This window comes from Saccopteryx leptura, chromosome 6 (assembly GCF_036850995.1).
Source record: "Saccopteryx leptura isolate mSacLep1 chromosome 6, mSacLep1_pri_phased_curated, whole genome shotgun sequence".
Taxonomy (NCBI): domain Eukaryota; kingdom Metazoa; phylum Chordata; class Mammalia; order Chiroptera; family Emballonuridae; genus Saccopteryx; species Saccopteryx leptura.
The window spans coordinates 2347777-2366080 of NC_089508.1; the positions used below are offsets into that span (position 1 = coordinate 2347777).

The window sequence follows — 18304 nt, forward strand, 5'->3', positions numbered from 1 at the left end:
AAATAAAGGTGATTTAAATAATAAAATGTTAATTCACATGTCAAAGATCTCTTTGTACACAACATTTCTTGTGTAGATCTTTCCATCATTTTTAAGCTCGCCTTGCAGAGGACCATCAATTATTTTTAATTTTACGTCCATTCTTTCACGAACTCTTGAACAGGCAACATAAAGTTGACCGTGTCCAAATGCAGGCTCAAAAAAAAAATGCCAACACGCTTAAGCGTTTGGCCCTGAGACTTATTGATGGTCATTGCAAAGGCAAGTTTTACAGGAAATTGTCTACGTCTCAATTGAAACGGAAACCCTGTTTGAGATGGAGCCAAATCAATTCTTGGAATGACATGTATTTCACCTTTAGAGGAGCCAAAGACTTAGCTATTATGACATTATTTTTCAATTGGAGAACCTCTAGTCTTGTACCATTGCAAAGACCCCTTCTGGTGTTAAGATTTGTCGAGAGGCCTGACCTGTGGTGGCACAGTGGATAAAGCGTCGACCTGGAAATGCTGAGGTCGCTGGTTCGAAACCCTGGGCTTGCCTGGTCAAGGTACATATGGGAGTTGATGCTTCCAGCTCCTCCCCCCTTCTCTCTTTCTATCTCTCTCTCTCCCTCTCTCTCTCCTCTCTCAAAAAAAAAAAAAAAAAAAAAAAGAAAAGAAAAAGGAGAATTAAAAAAAAAAAAATTCGTCGAGAAAGCCGTTTTTGTGCAGCTTTGGCTCCTTTTCTCTCCTTTTCAGTGCTGTATTTTCTAGGAGGCATTCTTAAAAGAAATTACGTTAAGACGTAGTTTTTATGTAAAACAGATGATTGCCAATGCAAACAAATGTTCACCTTCCCCCAGACACGCTCAATTTGCGTTCAGCCTTAAATTGTTTCAAAAGCAGATGATTGCCAATGCAAACAAATGTTCCCATCCATTGGAGCAAAGATGGCCCGGGCGCTGGGGATGGCTCCTTGGCCTCTGACCCAGGCGCTAGAGTGGCTCTGGTCGTGGCAGAGCATCGCCCCCTGGTGGGCAGAGCGTCGCCCCTGGTGGGCGTGCTGGGTGGATCCCAGTCGGGCGCATGCGGGAGTCTGTCTGACTGTCTCTCCCTGTTTCCAGCTTCAGAAAAATACAAAAAAAAAAATACAAAAAAAAAGAAAAAGAAAAAAAGAAAAAATGAGCTATCAGGCCATGAAAAAACATGGAGGAAACTTAAAAGGCATACTGCTAAGTGAAAAGAAACCAATCTGAAAAGTCTACAATACCTGTGATTCCAACCTTAAGACATTCTGGAACATGCCAAACAAGAGAGACATTTATCCTTTTGTGTGTGTGTGACAGAGACGGAGAGAGAGTCAGAAAGAGGGACAGATAGGGACAGACAGACAGGAACGGAGAGAGATGAGAAGCATTAATTCTTCATTGTAGCACCTTAGCTGTTCATTGATTGCTTTCTCACAAGTGCCTTGACCAGAGGGCTCCAGCAGAGCGAGTGACCGCTTGCTCAAGCCAGCGACCTTGGGTTCAAGCTGGTGACAAAGCAGATGAACCTGTGCTCAAGCTGGTGACCTCGGAGTTTCAAACCTGGGTCCTCTGCATCCCAGTCCGCCGCTCTATCCTCTGCGCCACCGCCTGGTCAGGCAATAGAGACATTTAAAAGGTCGGTGGTTGCCAAGGATGGGGGATGAACAGGCACCGCAGAGGAATTTCTAGGGCAGCGAAGCTACTTCGTATAATACTATAATAAATGGTGAATACATGTCATCATTGCACATTTGTCCAAACCCACAGACTGTACAACACCAAGAGCGAACCCGCATCTCAGCTATGAGCTTTAGTTATTAATAACGCATCCACACCGGTTCATCGGTTGTAACAAATGCAGCACACGAAAGCAAAATGTTAACAATAAGGGAGAATGCTGAAGGGGGGCGGGGGGAGGTGCACACGGCACTCTATATTTTCTGCTCAATTTTCCTGAAAACCTAAACTGCTCTAAAAAGTAGTCTATTAATAAAAAAACGTTTTTAAGTCCGCTTCTGGCAGGAAAAAGCCTGGTGCAGGTGGCAGGATGGGGTTGGTCTGTGGCCCGCTCACTTCAGGCCCGGGCACGTGCCAGTGGGACCCAAGTCCTCGTGGTCCAGGCCCCGCACCCACCCTCAGCCTCGCCTGGCCACCTACCTCCCCGACGGCAGCTGACGCGCCTGCACGTGGGCCTCGGCCTGGGCCGGGGCCGGACCGTGGACTTCGGCAAGGGTGGCCGGATGGGTGGCACCAGGGTTCTCGTCCCTGGCCACCTCCGCCGGGAAGGCGGGCGGCGAGCCCAGCAGCTCCACATCGGTCACCTTCTTGCCAATGGTGAACCAGTCGTAGATCTGGTCGACGGTGAGCTTGCGCAGCATGCTTGCAGACTGGCGTACTCACCACCTCAACCGCCCGACAGAGTGGCGGGAACTGGCGACGGAAGTCACGTGACACGAAGCTGCCTTGCCCTGTGGCCCCGCCCCACTTCAAGCCCTCCAATCAGAGTGTACCTTCGCCCTCGTGGCCTGGCCCTCCTGCTGTTGGCTCCGCCCCTCCTGCCGTGGGCTAGGCCTGCCGGGAAATTGGTTCGCCCGCTCTCACGCAGCGACCTGCGCTCTCGAACTCAGAGCTTCGCAGGAAGCTCCCTCTGCGGTGCTGGGAATGAGCGAAATGTGACCCCCAGGGACCCTCAGCCTGCTAGACAGGAGTGAAGCGTCAACGAACCAGGATATGCAAGACCCTGGCCTCTGGTTTCCACCCTCCCGCCGAGGGTTCATACGTGAGGCTTCAGGCCTAGGAGCCACAGCATTTATTGAGCACCTGCTGTGTGCGCCTGGCCAGTGCAGTGCCTGGGGTTACCATGGTGACAGAGTTGGGTGTGGGGGATTTGGAAAGCAAACCAGGGAAGGGATCTGTGGTTGTCTTGTGGAACTGAACAACTGGCTGCAAAACAGGGACACCTTGCACCTATTTTGAGGAAGAGAAGCAAGCAAAAAGAAGGTCAGGGAAGGCTTCTTGGGGCCCGGTGACATGTAAACGGACACCTGCAGGATAAAACCAGGCACGAATCAGACCGAAGATAACTAAGAGAGAGAGGATCTGCGGGGAAAGGAACACCCGGTGAAGGCCTGAAGGGTAGGCAGCCCTCATGACTGAGTTGAGGATCTGGAAAAAGTTCTGTGGGGCGCAGAACGTAAACTGAAGTCTTCTTCTTCCTTCCTAAAGCTGCTTCTCAGGTGCACTGCTCTCCCCACGGCTGGACAGGTGGTGAGAGGCACTGGTTTGGAGGTGGTTAGCAAACGGACAGTGGTTAAAAACCCCAGAGCCGCCGAAACAGCCGGGTGAAGTAAGGTGGAGAACAGAACCCTAGGAAACAGCCTGACGGGAGGAGAATCCAGCAAAGGTATACAAAGGAAGGAAGGCGCCAGCGAGAACCAGAAGTGACGTGACTGCCTGCCCACAGTCATACTGTCAGTGCCCCCCATGCACTGTCTGGCACAGTGAGGGCTCTCGGGAAAGAGCCGTGTGAAACACTACGTACAGGGCGTCAAGATCATGGTGCTGACCAACAGTGTGCAGTCCGATCAGTTAAGGACTGGAATATGCCCCCCAAAATGCCCAAAGAAGAGGTCAGCTTGAGAAAGTGTAGAAGTCAGAATAGATGGGCTTGACCTATGTGTCTCAAAAAAACAAAAAAAAAACAAAAACATAAAATGGAGCCCAGCATGATACTGAGCTGGGAGTTCCAGGTCCAAATCCTGGCCACACCTCTAACTTCCATTATGAGCTAACTCTGGGCCTTGTATTCTGACTATTCCAGACACTGCAGCCTCCAAAAGGTGCCCTGGCACATGTTTCTTGGCAGGGGAAAAGAATTGGTTTTTTAACAAAGAAGAAAACATGTCATCACAAAGTCCCTGGGACTCCTAGTATGTCATTGAACATTGATTGGTTTGGGAAATCCTGCAACTTCACACTGTATGTGAAATCTAGCCCATATTCTAAATTTCACAAACTATTGAAACCAAGCAATTCTGGAACTCACAAACATTTGTGTTTCCTAGTATGTTACTGTTTCCACCTGCTATTATCTTTTGCTAATGTCACGTTGAATATGAATATGTTTTTAAATAGAAGTTGCTATTTTTCTAGAGGGTTCATTTCACACATTTTCTTGAGCACTTTTTCTGTGTTCTTTGGTGCTTTGGGGCTACTATCTCTTTCAGTCCTCTTGACTTTTGAGTTTTTAGCTGTGGTTTAAGGACAGTATGTTCATGACTTTTCATTGTGGAAATTTGTTCTCATTTAACTTCCATTTTTCTTACTAAATACTAGTTAGCATTCTGTGTCATCACAGACTGACTGGCTTTGGGCTCCCTTCCTTTGGTTTAGTAGGCCTTGGTGCTCCATACCCCAGCTCATCTTGCATTCCTGTTTAAAATTCTGAGTTGAAAAGAGACAGCTTGACAATTGTCAATAGGCTGGTAGACATCTAGGACAAAGCAGGTGGGAAGGCTGCTGAAGTAGGCCTTGGAGGTTTTGCATCTTTGCATTCCCAGAGCAGCAGGAGCTGCTGGGAAAACAGCTGACAGCAATTACAAGTGCTGTGGGTAGCACTCTCCAACAAGGAGAAGCCAAACTCAAAGTGCCTCCATGTCTTTGCTGATCTTCTCAACCACAAAATGCAGCATCTGCATTTTGACTAAATCTGCTGGGGTGGGGGGCTTTCTTGAAACATTGTTTTCTTAGAAGATGTGTTTTTCATAGGATGTGTTAGGTTTGCACCTAAAACATGAAAAATCTGTTAAGTCAAGTTTGAAGTCCAAAAGCTCTGTCTTAAAATAGTTCACAATGATGCTTCTCAGGTTCTCCTTAATGTTTCTTGTCCTCAGCAGTTTTCTAACTTATTATAAGTCTAAACTATTCTTTTTCTAAGGCAGTGGCTCTCAAACCTGGTCCATGTCTCAGGATCCCTTTACACCAGTGGTCCCCAACCTTTTTTGGGCCACGGACCGGTTTAATGTCAGGAAATATTTTCACAGACCGGCCTTTAGGGTGGGATGGATAAATGTATCACGTGACTGAGACAAGCGTCAAAAGTGAGTCTTAGATGTAACAGGCAATCTGGTCATTTTTAAAAAATAAAACATCGTTCAGACTTAAATATAAATAAAACGGAAATAATGTAAGTTATTTATTCTTTCTCTGCGGACCGGTACCAAATGGCCCACGGACCAGTACCGGTCTGCAGCCCGGGGGTTAGGGACCACTGCTTTACACTCATAAAAATAATTGAAGACCACCTGACCAGGTGGTGGTGCAGTGGATAGAGTGTCTGATTGGGACATGGAGGACCCAGGTTCGAAACCCCGAGGTCACCAGCTTGAGCGCGGGCTAATCTGGTTTGAGCAAGGCTCACCAGCTTGAGCCCAAGGTCACTGGCTTGAGCAAGGGGTCACTGGGTCTTCTATAGTTCCCCCACCCCACCTCCAGTCACAGGCCAATCTATGAACAACTGTGGTGCCGCAACAAAGAATTGATGTTTCTCATCTCTCTCCCTTCCTGTCTGCCTGTCCTTATCCCTATCTGTCCCTCTCTCTGTCTCTCTCTGTTCCTGTCACAAAAAAAATAAATAAAACAATCGAAGACTCAGCCTTGGCCAGTTACAGAGGCAGATTAAGGTTGGTTAGGACCTTGGGCACAGAAAAAAATATTGGGCCCTTACATTAGAAAAAAAGTGTAAAATTGGGGTTTCACGGGGCCCTTCAGAAGTTGAGGCCCAGGGTGCGCGCCTGGTGCGCCTGCTGTTAAATTCACCTCTGGCCAGTTAGCTCAGTCAGTTACAGCATCATCCAAAAACACCAAGGCTGTAGGTTTGATCCCCGGTCAGAGTACATATGGGAAGCAGCCAATGAGTGCCCACCTAAGTAGTACAACAAATGAATGCTTCTCTCTCTCTCTCTCTCACTCCCTCTCTTGAAAATCAATCAAATAATAATAATAATAATAATAATAATTGGAGACCCTAGAAAGCTTTTGTTTATGTGAGTTATATCTACCTTTTTAGGGATTACAGCTGAAAAATGTAGATTTTTTTTACTTTTTATTTGTTTTACAATAATAAAACCACATGATATTAAAGAGAATATTTTTATGAAAAGTGCATATATATATATGTAGAGAGAGAGAGAGAGAGAGTGAGAGAGACAAGGACGAGAGATGAGAAACATCAACTCATAGTTATGGCACTTTAGTTGATCATTGATTGCTTTCTCATATGTGCCTTGAACTGCAGGGCTCCAGCTGAGCAAGTAACTTCTTGTTCAAGCCAGTGACCTTGGGTTTCAGGACAGCGACCTTGGGGCCCAAACCACCAAACTTAGGCTCAAGCCAACAACCTTGGGCTTCAGGCCAGCAACCTTTGGGCTCAAGCCGCGACCATAGGATCATGTCAATGATCCCACACTCAAGCCAGCAACCCTGTACTCATGCTGGCGACCTCAGGGTTTCAAAGCTGAGAGCTCTGCATCCCAGGTTCCACTGCACCACCACTGGTTAGGCGAAAGCAACTTTTTTTAATTTTTATTTTTCTGTGTGAGAAGAGTGACACTTTAACATTTTCAAAGATCTCTTAATGTCTGCCTGATTGGAAGACAGCTGGCTTCTCTCATACCTGTCTCTATATTCATTCTCTCATGACACCACAAGTCACATAGCCTCAGGAAAACTCCATATACACTTATGAAAGAATTCAAGTGAAAATGACAACATCTTACCATTATTATGAAAATGGTTTTACCACCAAGGGACCTTGCGACCCCACCCCCTACCTACACTTTGAGACTCACTACCCTAAAATGGCAAGCCTTTCAAGTTTTGCATGCAGCTTCCCTCATCCCCATCCTTCCATCTGAGCTCATTTCCTTCTGCCTGAGTAACTAATGTTGACATTCTTTTCTTTCCCTTTTTTTTTTTTTTTTTTTTTTAGTGAGAGAGAGAGAAACAGAGAGAGTGACAGACAGGGACAGACAGGCTGGAAAGGAGAGAGATAAGAAGCATCAGTTCTTCATTGTGGCACCTTAGTTGTTCATTGATTGCTTTTCATATGTGCTTTGATTGGGGGGGGGGGGGACTCCAGAAGAACAAGTGACCTCTTGCTCAAGCCAGCGACCTTGGACTCAAGCAAGTGACCTTGGGCTTCAGGCCAGCAACCTTTGGGCTCAAGCCAGCGACCATGGGGTCATTCTATGAGTCCACGCTCAAGTCTGCGACCCCGCGCTTCAAGCTGATGAGCCTGTGTTCAAGCCAGTGATCTTGGGGTTTCAAACCTGGGTCTCACCTGACCAGGCAGTGGTACAGTACATAGAGCGTTGGACTGGGATGTGGAGGACCCAGGTTTGAGACCCTGAGGTCACCAGCTTGAGTGCAGGCTCATCTGGTTTGAGCAGGTCTCACCAGCTTGAGCCCAAGGTCGCTGGCTTGAGCAAGGGGTCACTCGGTCTGCTGTAGCAGCCCCCCCCCCCCCCGCAAGGCACATATGAGAAATCAATCAATGAACAACTAAGGAACCGCAATGAAGAATTGATGCTTCTCATCTCTCTCTCTTCCTGTCTGTCTGTCCTTATCTGTCCCTCTCTCTGACTCTCTCTGTCTCTGCCACAAAAAAAAAAAAAAAAAAAAAAAAAAAGAAGAACACCTGGGTCTCTGCATCCCAAGCCAATGCTCTATTCCCTGTTTTAGTCTGAAATGTCATTTCATCTTGTTCACTGAATGTTCATTTCCTTATGCACTGAAGTCTAGATTGGCAGTTACTTTAAGATTCTCTGTTTTCTTTGGTTCTCTATGGTTTTATATTAAGGTTTCAGGTTATTCATTTATTTTCATTTACCTGCCTGCTTGGTCTCCATAAGGCTTTTTGAATCTGTGGTGTGATTTTTCTTTCAGCATGTTTGGAAAATTCTTTTTTTTTTTTTTCTGAAGCTGGAAACGGGGAGAGACAGTCAGACAGACAGACTCCCGCATGCGCCCGACCGGGATCCACCCGGCACGCCCACCAGGAGCGAAGCTCTGCCCACCAGGGGGCGATGCTCTGCCCCTCCGGGGCGTCACTCTGCCGCGACCAGAGCCACTCTAGCGCCTGGGGCAGAGGCCAAGGAGCCATCCCCAGCGCCCGGGCCATCTTTGCTCCAATGGAGCCTTGGCTGCAGGAGGGGAAGAGAGAGACAGAGAGGAAGGGGGGGGGGGTGGAGAAGCAAATGGGCGCTTCTCCTATGTGCCCTGGCCGGGAATCGAACCCGGGTCCCCCGCACGCCAGGCTGACGCTCTACCGCTGAGCCAACCGGCCAGGGCCTGTTTGGAAAATTCTTAGCCAGCCATTTTCTATTACCTCTGTCTGCCTCGTCTCTGATTTTCTTCTAAAATGCCAATTACACACGTGATGGACTTTCTTGATGTATCCTCTCAGATATTGTCTCTGTTTCTGAATACCTTCTTCTAACCTCTCTTCTAATTCAACTATCTAATCTGCTGCTAAAGACATCTAATTTCTATTGGGCTCCGTTTCAAGTCGGCTGAGTGGTTTCCTTTTGTCCTTTCCGTCACAGTTGTTTTTCCTGAAATGTTCAGTCTTGTTTTTATTTCCTTGCGCATAGTGGTGAACATGGTTGTTTTGAAAGCCAATGTCTGTTAGGCTCAGTGTCTGAAGCCCCTGTGGAAGTCTTTCCAGTGGCGACTGAGCAGAATTACTGTGCACAGAATAGATGCATAAAAATATGCAAAGCAAAAAAATGTTAACAATACAAAGAGAAATGGCAAGAAAACCACAAGGACGGGGGACTCGACTTCATGAGCTTTAACATAGCAAGTAAAGACGGTCCCTTTTTCTGGTGGATCAACTCGACTGCTTTGTCCAGGTCCTTCCCGGTTTCAGCACTCAAAAGTCCTAAGTCCGGGACAAATGCCGACGGTTAGTCACCGTTCTAGGTAGGGCGCGCGCACACACACCCCAGCCCCGCGCCCAGCGCTCCGTCTCCAAGCCTGCGGCATCCGGGCGGCCGCTGGGGGCGCTGTGGTGCGCAGGCGCGGCCTGGGAAGCGCTCTGGCTTGGGGGCGCCGCTGCTCCTTCCGCCTTCCCAGCAGGCTCTGCGCGGCGCCTGCGCATTCGGTGACCTTCCCGAGACGTTACTTGTGCGGGTTGGGGCGGCCTGAGCCATAGACCCTACGGCGCGGTGAGTGCGCGGACCCGGGTCCGGTTCTTGACGCGGGAGAGCCGGGACAATGGAGGACGGGACGGTGGCCGGTGGAGGCCCGGGGACTGGATGTGCCCGCGGAGGGAGCCGGCGACGACCGAGACCCCGCAGCCCCAGCCTCACCGCAGTCCCACCTCAAGCCCCTCTGACCTTGGGGCCCAGCCCCATCTCTGGCGACCCTTTCCGTCCCGGGGTTGGGGCTAGTGCGAGGCACTCGACCCTCGGCTGTGCGGATTCAGCCTCAGAGCAGAGGTCACGCCGCGGGCCGGCGGTGGAGCCCGAGTCCTTACCGCCTAAATTTAGGTCCTTCTTCCCCGTGTCCCTTCGGTTCCCGCCACCTGCTTGTCTCCAGGCTATACCGTGCGTGTGACATGGGGTGGGGAAAACAGGACCCACACAGGATCAGAAGCGATGACTGAAATTGTAAAGGAACTCAGCCTGTGAGCCCCGACCTGGGGTTCCGCGGGTCAGACGTCTCCTCTGGTCCACAAGGTCAGGGGATGGTTTGCTGTTCGTTTGCCAAAGCCATTGCAGACTTAAAGGGACATGGTGGACACCCATTTGACTTTTGAGCAGAATGGGCCTTTGAAGGAACGATGCTTGTAAAACCCTCACACAGAGCTGGGAAATGTGGGTGGGCGGAGTGGGCTCGGGCAGAGAAAGCGGGGGGAGGGTTCACGTTGTTAGATGTTGAGAACATGTCACTTGTCCGGCCATGTATGGCAGTTTGGTTAAAAGAAAAGTCGGGAGGAAAGGTGAATATTCCAGTATACTAATAGCAGACCAGGATAGTTGGAGTGGAGGAGACAGTGCCTGGGCCCTGGGCCCTGAGCAAAATCCTGTTTCTTTGGTTCCTGCTTCTCTGTCTCTTTGGCACCCTCCCAATCCTCCTCTGACCCCCACCTGACCTGTCAAGAGCATCTTCTTTAGACCTCCCTGTTGGAATCAGTTATGTTGCTGTCATGAACGTTTGTAGCCTTTATTTCACTATCTCTCTGACCATTTACTGAGTTCTTACTCCACCCCCAGCACTAGGCTGGGTTTTAGGTCTCAGATTGCACTGAGCGCCCTGTGAGGCAGGAGGAGGTATCCCTGTTTCACAGAAAGGGAACTCTGAAACGACAGCTTCAGGGACTTGCCAAGGTCGGAAACAGCAGGCAGGGCTGGTTCCCGCAGAACCCAGGATTACAGGCTTCTGACCCCTTGGTTCTCTGGAGCACCTTCCTTCCCACCCATTGCTGGGTGCAGGGAGGAGAGGTGTTCACTCGGTGCCTCTGGACTCTGCCCGTTGGGGCTTCCAGCGGCCTCCTTCGGGTCCTGTTTGGATCCTCTCAGGTGTTCCTTAGGTTGTTGGTTTCTTGGAGTCTCATGCTGACAGAGCGTCTCAGTACAGCCTGGGGACAGGAAGTGTGAGAGCTTCCAGGAGGAGGACACAGCCACATCCTCCAAAGATCAAGCTTTAGGCTGAGTAAGTTCTCTCCTGGGAAGAGGTGGAAGTCAGGCATGGGGGCAGATTTTCATAATAACGTGATCACAGGCAGCTTTCTCCAAGTACCCACCTGTAGGACTTGGGGAGTAGTGCAGCAGATAAAATGTGGAAAGCACTTCGTGAATGCTGTTAAATTTGCAGTACATTCTAAAAGCTGAACTCTTGCCTGGCCTGTGGTTGCACAGTGGTTAGAGCATTGACCTGGAATGCTGAGGTTGCCAGTTTGAAACCCTGGGCTTGCCTGATCAAGGCACATATGACAAGCAAGTAACAACTAAAGTCAAGCAACTATGAGTTGATATTTTTCACTCCCCCAACCTCTCCTCTCTGTAAATTCAATAAATAAAATCTTTTTTAAAATAAAATGCTGAACTCTTTACCATGGCCATGAAGGCCCTGAATGACTGGCCCATCTTGCCTTTTATAGTCCAGCCATGATCTTTTATGTAACAAGCACTCAGTATAGGACACTGTACACTAAATATATACCTGACTCAGAGTAACTCATCTTCATAACAACCCTTTGAGGTGGGTGCTGTCTTTATGCCTGCTTTACAGACGAGGAAACTGAAGCCGTTGCACGTAGCTGGAAAAGTGGCAGAGCCAGGCCTGACCAGGCGGTGGCGCAATGGATAGAGCGGCAGACTGGGATGCAGAAGACCTAGGTTCGAGACCCTAAGGTCGCCAGCTTGAGTGTGGGCTCATCTGGTTTGAGCAAAGCTCACCAGCTTGGACCCAAGGTCTCTGGCTAGAGCAAGGGGTTACTCGGTCTGCTGAAGGCCCACGGTCAAGGCATATATGAGAAAGCCATCAGTGAACAACTAAGGTGTCAAAATGAAAAATTGATGATTGATGCTTCTGGTCTCTCTCCTGTCTGTCTGTCCTTATCTGTCCCTCTCTCTGACTCTATCTCTGTCCCTGTATAAAAAAAAAAATAAATAAAAGTGGCAGAGCCATCGCAGTGGATAAAGCGTCAATCTGGAATGCTGAGGTCGCCAGTTCAAAACCCTGGGCTTGCCTGGTCAAGGCACATATGGGAGTTGATGCTTCCTGCCCCTCCCCCCTTTCTCTCTCTCTTCTAAAATTAATTAATTAATTAATTAATTAATTAATTTTAAAAAGTGGCAGAGCCAGGATTTAAATCTGGGCAGCCACAGAGGTCTTCTTCACAGGCCTCCCCACTCTCCAAGTTCATTCCGACCTCAGGGTCTTGGTGCATACACTGCCACCTAGTTGCTCAGTGCACGTTTGCTGAATGAACAGTGATCACATGGAGTGGTGGAAGATCAGAGAAAAGAGACACAGTTCTGGGAAGTGTGAGTGGGAAAGTGGAAGGACATCAGAATGGGGGATGAGGCTGTATCCCCAAATGAAGCCAAGCAGTGTTTTCAAGTAAAATGGGAAGGACTAGGTCTAGTGGTGCCTGACAGTGGTTTGAAGGACTATAGGCAAAAAAACACATGTTGCAAAGCTCATTAAAATGAAAGTGAGGGTGTCTAATAAATTATGGACATCATCGTTCAAAACCCTGGGCTTGCCTGGTCAAGGCACATATGGGAGTTGATGCTTCCTGCTCCTCCCCCCTTCTCTCTCTCTCTCTCTCCTTTCTAAAATGAATAAAAAATTAAAAAAAAAAAAATTATGGACATCATCAAAAGCGTTACTTTGAGACCTGAACATAAAAGCAAACTGTGTAAGTTCAAAAGTTGATGGCTTTTACTGATCAAATATAGTAGTTGGTTAAATATTTTTATTCATGAAACAAGCTGTGCCATGATCGCAGCTCTTGGGAAATAATTTTGTCGTCTTAAGCTGTCGGCTTTGTATTTAGCGTTAGACTTCAAGACTGAGCCACATATAAAACTTTACAACTACTGTTAATAACACTGTATTATGATGTATGGTTGAAATTTGCTAAGAGAATAGAAATTAAAAGTTCTTATCAAAAACAAAAAAGATGTGGGGTGGTGGATGTGTTACTTAACTACGTGGGGGACATCCTTTCCCAATGTATATGTATGTGTATATGAGGTCACCACCATGACATATACTTTAAATATCTCACCATTTTATATGTCAGTGAAACATTGATACAGCTGACCACTGTGTGCCGGAGCCTGGTGTTAGTCTCCCAGGAGGTCTGTGCGTAGCCCATGTTCCTTTTTTTTTTTTTTTCCTTAGATGAGAAGCGCGGAGACAGACAATCTCCCACATGCACCCGACCGGGATCCACCCAGCATGCCCACCAGGGGGCGATGCTCTGCCCATCTGGGGTGTTGCTCTGTTATGGCTGGAGCCATTCTAGCACCTGAGGCCGAGGCCATGGAGCCGTCCATCCTCAGCACCCGGGCCAACTTTGCTTCAGTGGAGCCTTGGCTGCAGGAGGGGAAGAGAGAGACAGAGAGGAAGGAGAGGGGGAGGGGTGGAGAAGCAGATGGGCGCTTCTCCTGTGTGCCCTGGCCGGGAATCTAATGGGGGACTTCCACAGGCCAGGCTGGAGCTCTACCGCTGAGTCAACCGGCCAGGGCCTGGGCCGTGTTCTTTTTCAGTTTTAAATGCCAACAGTTCCTGCATGATGCTGCAAACATGGCTAGTTCTCAGTTTAAAAGTTTGTAAAAGTAATATGTGATATGCTGAGGGGCATACTGTTAATGGAGGGTGGCCTTGGGGGACATTCGATGACTCCACAGGACGGCACAAGCGTGAGGAATGACAGGTGACCGACTGAGTGCCACAGTGGCCAAGGCTGGGCCGTTGAGGGGAGAGGAGCTAGAAGAGCCAACAGCAGGCCCCCCCCCATGTGGGTGCCATGGGCTGGGCTGGGCGTCTGGCATTGGAGCACATCCCTGATGAGTAGTTGTAGGAAATAGGGTAAACTTACTGAGTAGGTAACAGTTGCTTGTCAGTTGATTTAAAGTCATAGTCCTATTCCTACTTATCTCTGCGTTCCTTTCCAGATGTTTCAGAGCCTCATGAAAAATGTCTGGACCCCCATGAAGCCGTACTACACCCAGGTTTACCAGGAGATCTGGGTCGGAATGGGGCTGATGACCTTGGTCATTTACAAAATCCGGAGTGCTGGTAGGTGGGCTTTCATGCTTGATTCGTTCAAGGTCAGGAGGGGAATTACTTTCTAAAGGAATCGCAGTCCACATTGTAAAGGACCATGGTACTTTTATCTAGGCGTGACCATCAGGATGCCTGATGTCCCTGCAAATGTGGCAGGGACATGTCAGCCAGGGGGTGTTTGGGGGCTGTTGGGAAATTTGAATAAGACCTGGATATCGGGGAACTCTCTTGGGTATGCAGTGGTATTTTAAATGCATAGGACATAGCCTTAGGAGTTTTTTGTTGTTGTTTTTGCTGTTTGTTTTTAATTGATTGGTTTAAGAGGGGAGGAGGGAGGGAGGGAAGGGGAAATTGTTCATTTACTATTCCATTCCACTTAGTTGTGCATTCCTTTGTTGCTTCCTGTATGTGTCCTTCCAGGGGTTGAACCCACAACCTTGCTGTTTTGAGAGGATGCTCTAACCAACTGTGCTGACTGGTCAGGGCTGAGATATCCTTAGTTGGTTATTTTTTTTTTTTTTGGGGGGGGGGGAGTGTTTTTTTTTTTTGAGATATCCTTAGTTTTAAGAAACGCAGGCTTGCCTGACCTGTGGTGGTGCAGTGGGTAAAGTGTTAACCTGGAAGGCTGCGGTTGCTGGTTTGAAACTCCAGGCTTGCCTGGTCAAGACACAGACAGGAAGCAACTACTAGGAGTTGACAGTTCCTGCTCCTTCCCCACCTCCTCTCTCTAAAATCAATAAACAAAATCTTTAAAAAAGAAATGTAGACTAAACTATTTGGGGGGTAAAGTCATGGTATATTGTGTTTTATGTTTCTTTTCCATTGTTCTGAGTGTTTGAAGTATTTTCACACTACAAGTTATGGCAGGGTAACCATCTGGTTCTCAGTGGAGCAGAGGTGGGACCTAAATCATGTATTAATAAACGATTGGTTAAAAGAGGAAAGGGGCCCTGGCCGGGAGGCTCGGTGGGAGCGTCATCCCAACATGCCGAAGTTGTGGGTTTGATCCCCTGTTGGCCCGTACAAGAAACAACCAATGAGTGTATAAGTGGGACAACAAATCGATGTTTCTCCTCCCCTCCTCTTTCTCCTTCTCTAAAAATCAATAAATTAAAAAGAGAGAAAGGAACTTTAATTGCAAGACTGGAGTTTGGGGCCCTGGCCGGTTAGCTCAGCGGTAGAGCGTCGGCCTAGCGTGCGGAGGACCCGGGTTCGATTCCCGGCCAGGGCATACAGGAGAAGCGCCCATTTGCTTCTCCACCCCTCCGCCACGCTTTCCTCTCTGTCTCTCTCTTCCCCTCCCGCAGCCAAGGCTCCATTGGAGCAAAGATGGCCCGGGCGCTGGGGATGGCTCTGTGGCCTCTGCCTCAGGCGCTAGAGTGGCTCTGGTCGCAACATGGCGACGCTCAGGATGGGCAGAGCATCGCCCCCTGGTGGGCAGAGCGTCCCCCCCTGGTGGGCGTGCTGGGACCCGGTCGGGCGCATGCGGGAGTCTGTCTGACTGTCTCTCCCTGTTTCCAGCTTCAGAAAAATGAAAAAAAAAAAAAAGATTTAAGACTGGAGTTTGGGGTGTGGCGGGGAGTAAAGAGCCCTGCGGATGCAGAAGGGCTGTTAGCCACTCACAGCACATCTGCGGTAGGAATTTTACCACTTCTTGACTTTTACCACTTCTTCACTCCTGCTTTCTGGAAGCTATCTGTGTCAGCTTTACCCAAGCTATGAACTCTTCCAGCCGATGTTGATTTCCATAATGAATCTACTGTAGGCTTTTTGTGAAGCACTGATATGATCGATTTCTCTTTCTCTTTATTTTAGATAAAAGAAGTAAAGCTATGAAAGGTAAGATTTTTGCTTTTTAAATGGGTGGGGGCATGAAAAGACCATCCCACTGTCTCAGGACAGGATGTGTCAGCGCCCTGACTTGATGGTGACACGTGGTTCAGGACATGTAGGAGCCTTCAGTGAGGGTCCTTCCAAACGTGAAGTTCCGCTTGTGGTCTGAACATTAAAAACCGCTGCTCACCCCCCTGGGCCAAGTAAAGCTCCTGCTGGCAGGGTGCTAGAGTGGACCGGTCAGGCAGCTGACGCCAGCGGAAGGGAAGCCAAGGTCGCTGGGCCAGCATGCTGCCCTCCCAGTGTGTTTGGACTTGGGCCCGGGCTGGGACGGGTCTTTGCTTTGTTTCCCATGCTATGGAAACTGTGGTCATTCGAGTCCTGCACATCAGGGCTGACCCTGACCTTTGGGGAGAAGACATTTCCCCACCCCTCCATCTTTGTGCCTGCAGGTGAGCAGCGTGCACACACACCCGTAAACTCAGACTCCCAGGCGTTCCACATAGAAACAGCCTCCATCCGTCTTCATAGCATTGAACGTGGTTTACACTTCCTGACTTGCTAACGCTTGCACAGTAAACAGCATTCAGCTTGTCCTTCCTAAATCATATCTGTATTATGTTTCTCAAAAGGTTCGAGCCCCGCACCTGCTCATGGTCATCACTAGCCAGCTGAGCCTGGAGCGCACAGCAAGTGGAGCGTCCGTCTGGCTGTAAATCTCAGCTCCGTTAGGTGGGAACAGGGGACACGCTGTATGTTGTGGAAGTGCCGTTGCCTTGCTGGCATGAATAAATGTACCTGTAAGACACCACGGCCTGCTCATGTTCCTCCCCCCTCGCGTGTGCCCCTCGGCCCTCAGCGAGAGCTTTGTCACGCACCAGGTGCAGTCCAGCTCTCACTGAGCAGGCCCGTCCTTAGGAGTCCCGAGGAACTGAAGAGTCAGCACCTCGGTGGTCATAGGAGTCAGAGATCAGGGTCTCGCTCACAGTCTGATGTCCTGTGTTAATAAATTTGTCACACAGGTGGTTCTCCTAACTTACTCCTGTGACCTGTGCGCCTCTGTGTTCTCCTTTGGGAAGTGGATGTGATAATTTGGGAGTTCTAACTTAGAATTATGGTGAGGATAGCATGGGAAGGTACGGAAAAGCATTAGAGCCCTGGCCAGGTCACTCAGCTGGTTTTAGCATCGCCCTGGCATGCTGAGGTTGCAGGTTTGATCCCCAGTCAGGGCACATACAAGAATCAGCCAGTGCTGGCATGAATGGGAGGAACAGTGAGTTAATGTCTCTTTCTCTGTCTCTCTCTCTAATAATAAATAGCCCTGGCCAGATGGGTCAGTTGGCTGTTTAGAGCATCATACTGAAGTGCAGAGGTTGCTGGTTTGATCCCTGGTTGGGGCACATAGAGGAACAGGTCAGTGTTCGTGTCTTGCACAGTCTCTCTTATTCCATCTCCCTACCTTTCTTTCTCTCTAAAATCAATAAATAAGACAATTTTAGAAATAAGGTCGTATTAGATCACATGATAAGATTTCACCAGGAAGTCTATTAGAAGGCAAAGTACACAGTATTTTAAAAGTCACTTGCCCTTGCCTGACCAGGCGGTGGCGCAGTGGATAGAGCGTTGGACTGGAATGCGGAGGACCCAAGTTCGCGACCCCAAGGTCGCCAGCTTGAGCGTGGGCTCATCTGGTTTGAGCAAAAGCTCACCAGCTTGGACCCAAGGTCGCTGGCTCGAGCAAGGGGTTACTCGGTCTGCTGAGGGCCCGCGGTCAAGGCACATATGAGAAAGCAATCAATGAACAACTAAGGTGTTGCAATGCGCAACGAAAACTAATGATTGATGCTTCTCATCTCTCTCCCTTTCTGTCTGTCCCTGTCTATCCCTCTCTCTGACTCTCTCTCTGTCTCTGTAAAAAAAAAAAAAAAAAAAGTCACCCTTCTAGTTTGGCTAATATCGAATACAATACTTTATAATAGTTTTGTTCGTCTAAAACAATGACCAAAACCTCTAGAAATGTTTTTTTTTTTTTTTTTAATTCTAAAGCAGTAGGCTTGGATTAGAAGTGAGTCCAATTTGAAATCTGGTTGTGACCCTGGCTGGTTTGCTCAGTGGATAGAGTGTCAGCCTGGCATGTGGACATCCCATGTTTGCTTCCTGGTCAGGGCACATATGAGAAGCAACCATCTGCTTCTCTCCACTTCCCTCTCCCCCTTTCTCCCTCTTCCCCTCCTGCAGCCAGTGCCTCAATTGGTTTGAGTGTTGGCTCCAGGCACTTTGGATAGCTTGGTTGATTCAAGCATCGGCCACAGATGGGTTGCTGGGTGGATCCTGGTCAGGGCACCTGTGGGAGTCCGTCTCATTATTGCCTCTCACTTTAAAAAAATAAATCTGGGCCCCGGCCGGTTGGTTCAGTGGTAGAGCATCGGCCTGGCGTGCAGAGGTCCCGGGTTAGATTCCCGGCCAGGGCACACAGGAGAAGTGCCCATTTGCTTCTCCACCCCTCCCCCTCTCCTTCCTCTCTGTCTCTCTCTTCCCCTCCCGCAGCCGAGGCTCCATTGGAGCAAAGATGGCCCGGGCGCTGGGGATGGCTCCTTGGCCTCTGCCCTAGGCGCTAGAGTAGCTCTGGTCGCGACAGAGCGACGCCCCGGAGGG

At 49.0% G+C, this 18304-nt stretch overlaps 1 protein-coding gene across 1 annotated transcript; it reads left to right on the plus strand.

Moving 5' to 3' along the window:
- Positions 1–9113: 9113 nt before the first annotated feature.
- ATP5MJ (ATP synthase membrane subunit j) lies at positions 9114–16457 on the plus strand. Its single transcript, XM_066343457.1, has 4 exons — positions 9114–9237; positions 13705–13828; positions 15632–15655; positions 16282–16457. The coding sequence occupies exons 2-4, from the start codon at positions 13705–13707 to the stop codon at positions 16314–16316; spliced, it is 183 nt and encodes a 60-aa protein (XP_066199554.1). The 5' UTR covers positions 9114–9237; the 3' UTR covers positions 16317–16457.
- The last annotated feature ends 1847 nt before the right edge of the window (positions 16458–18304 follow it).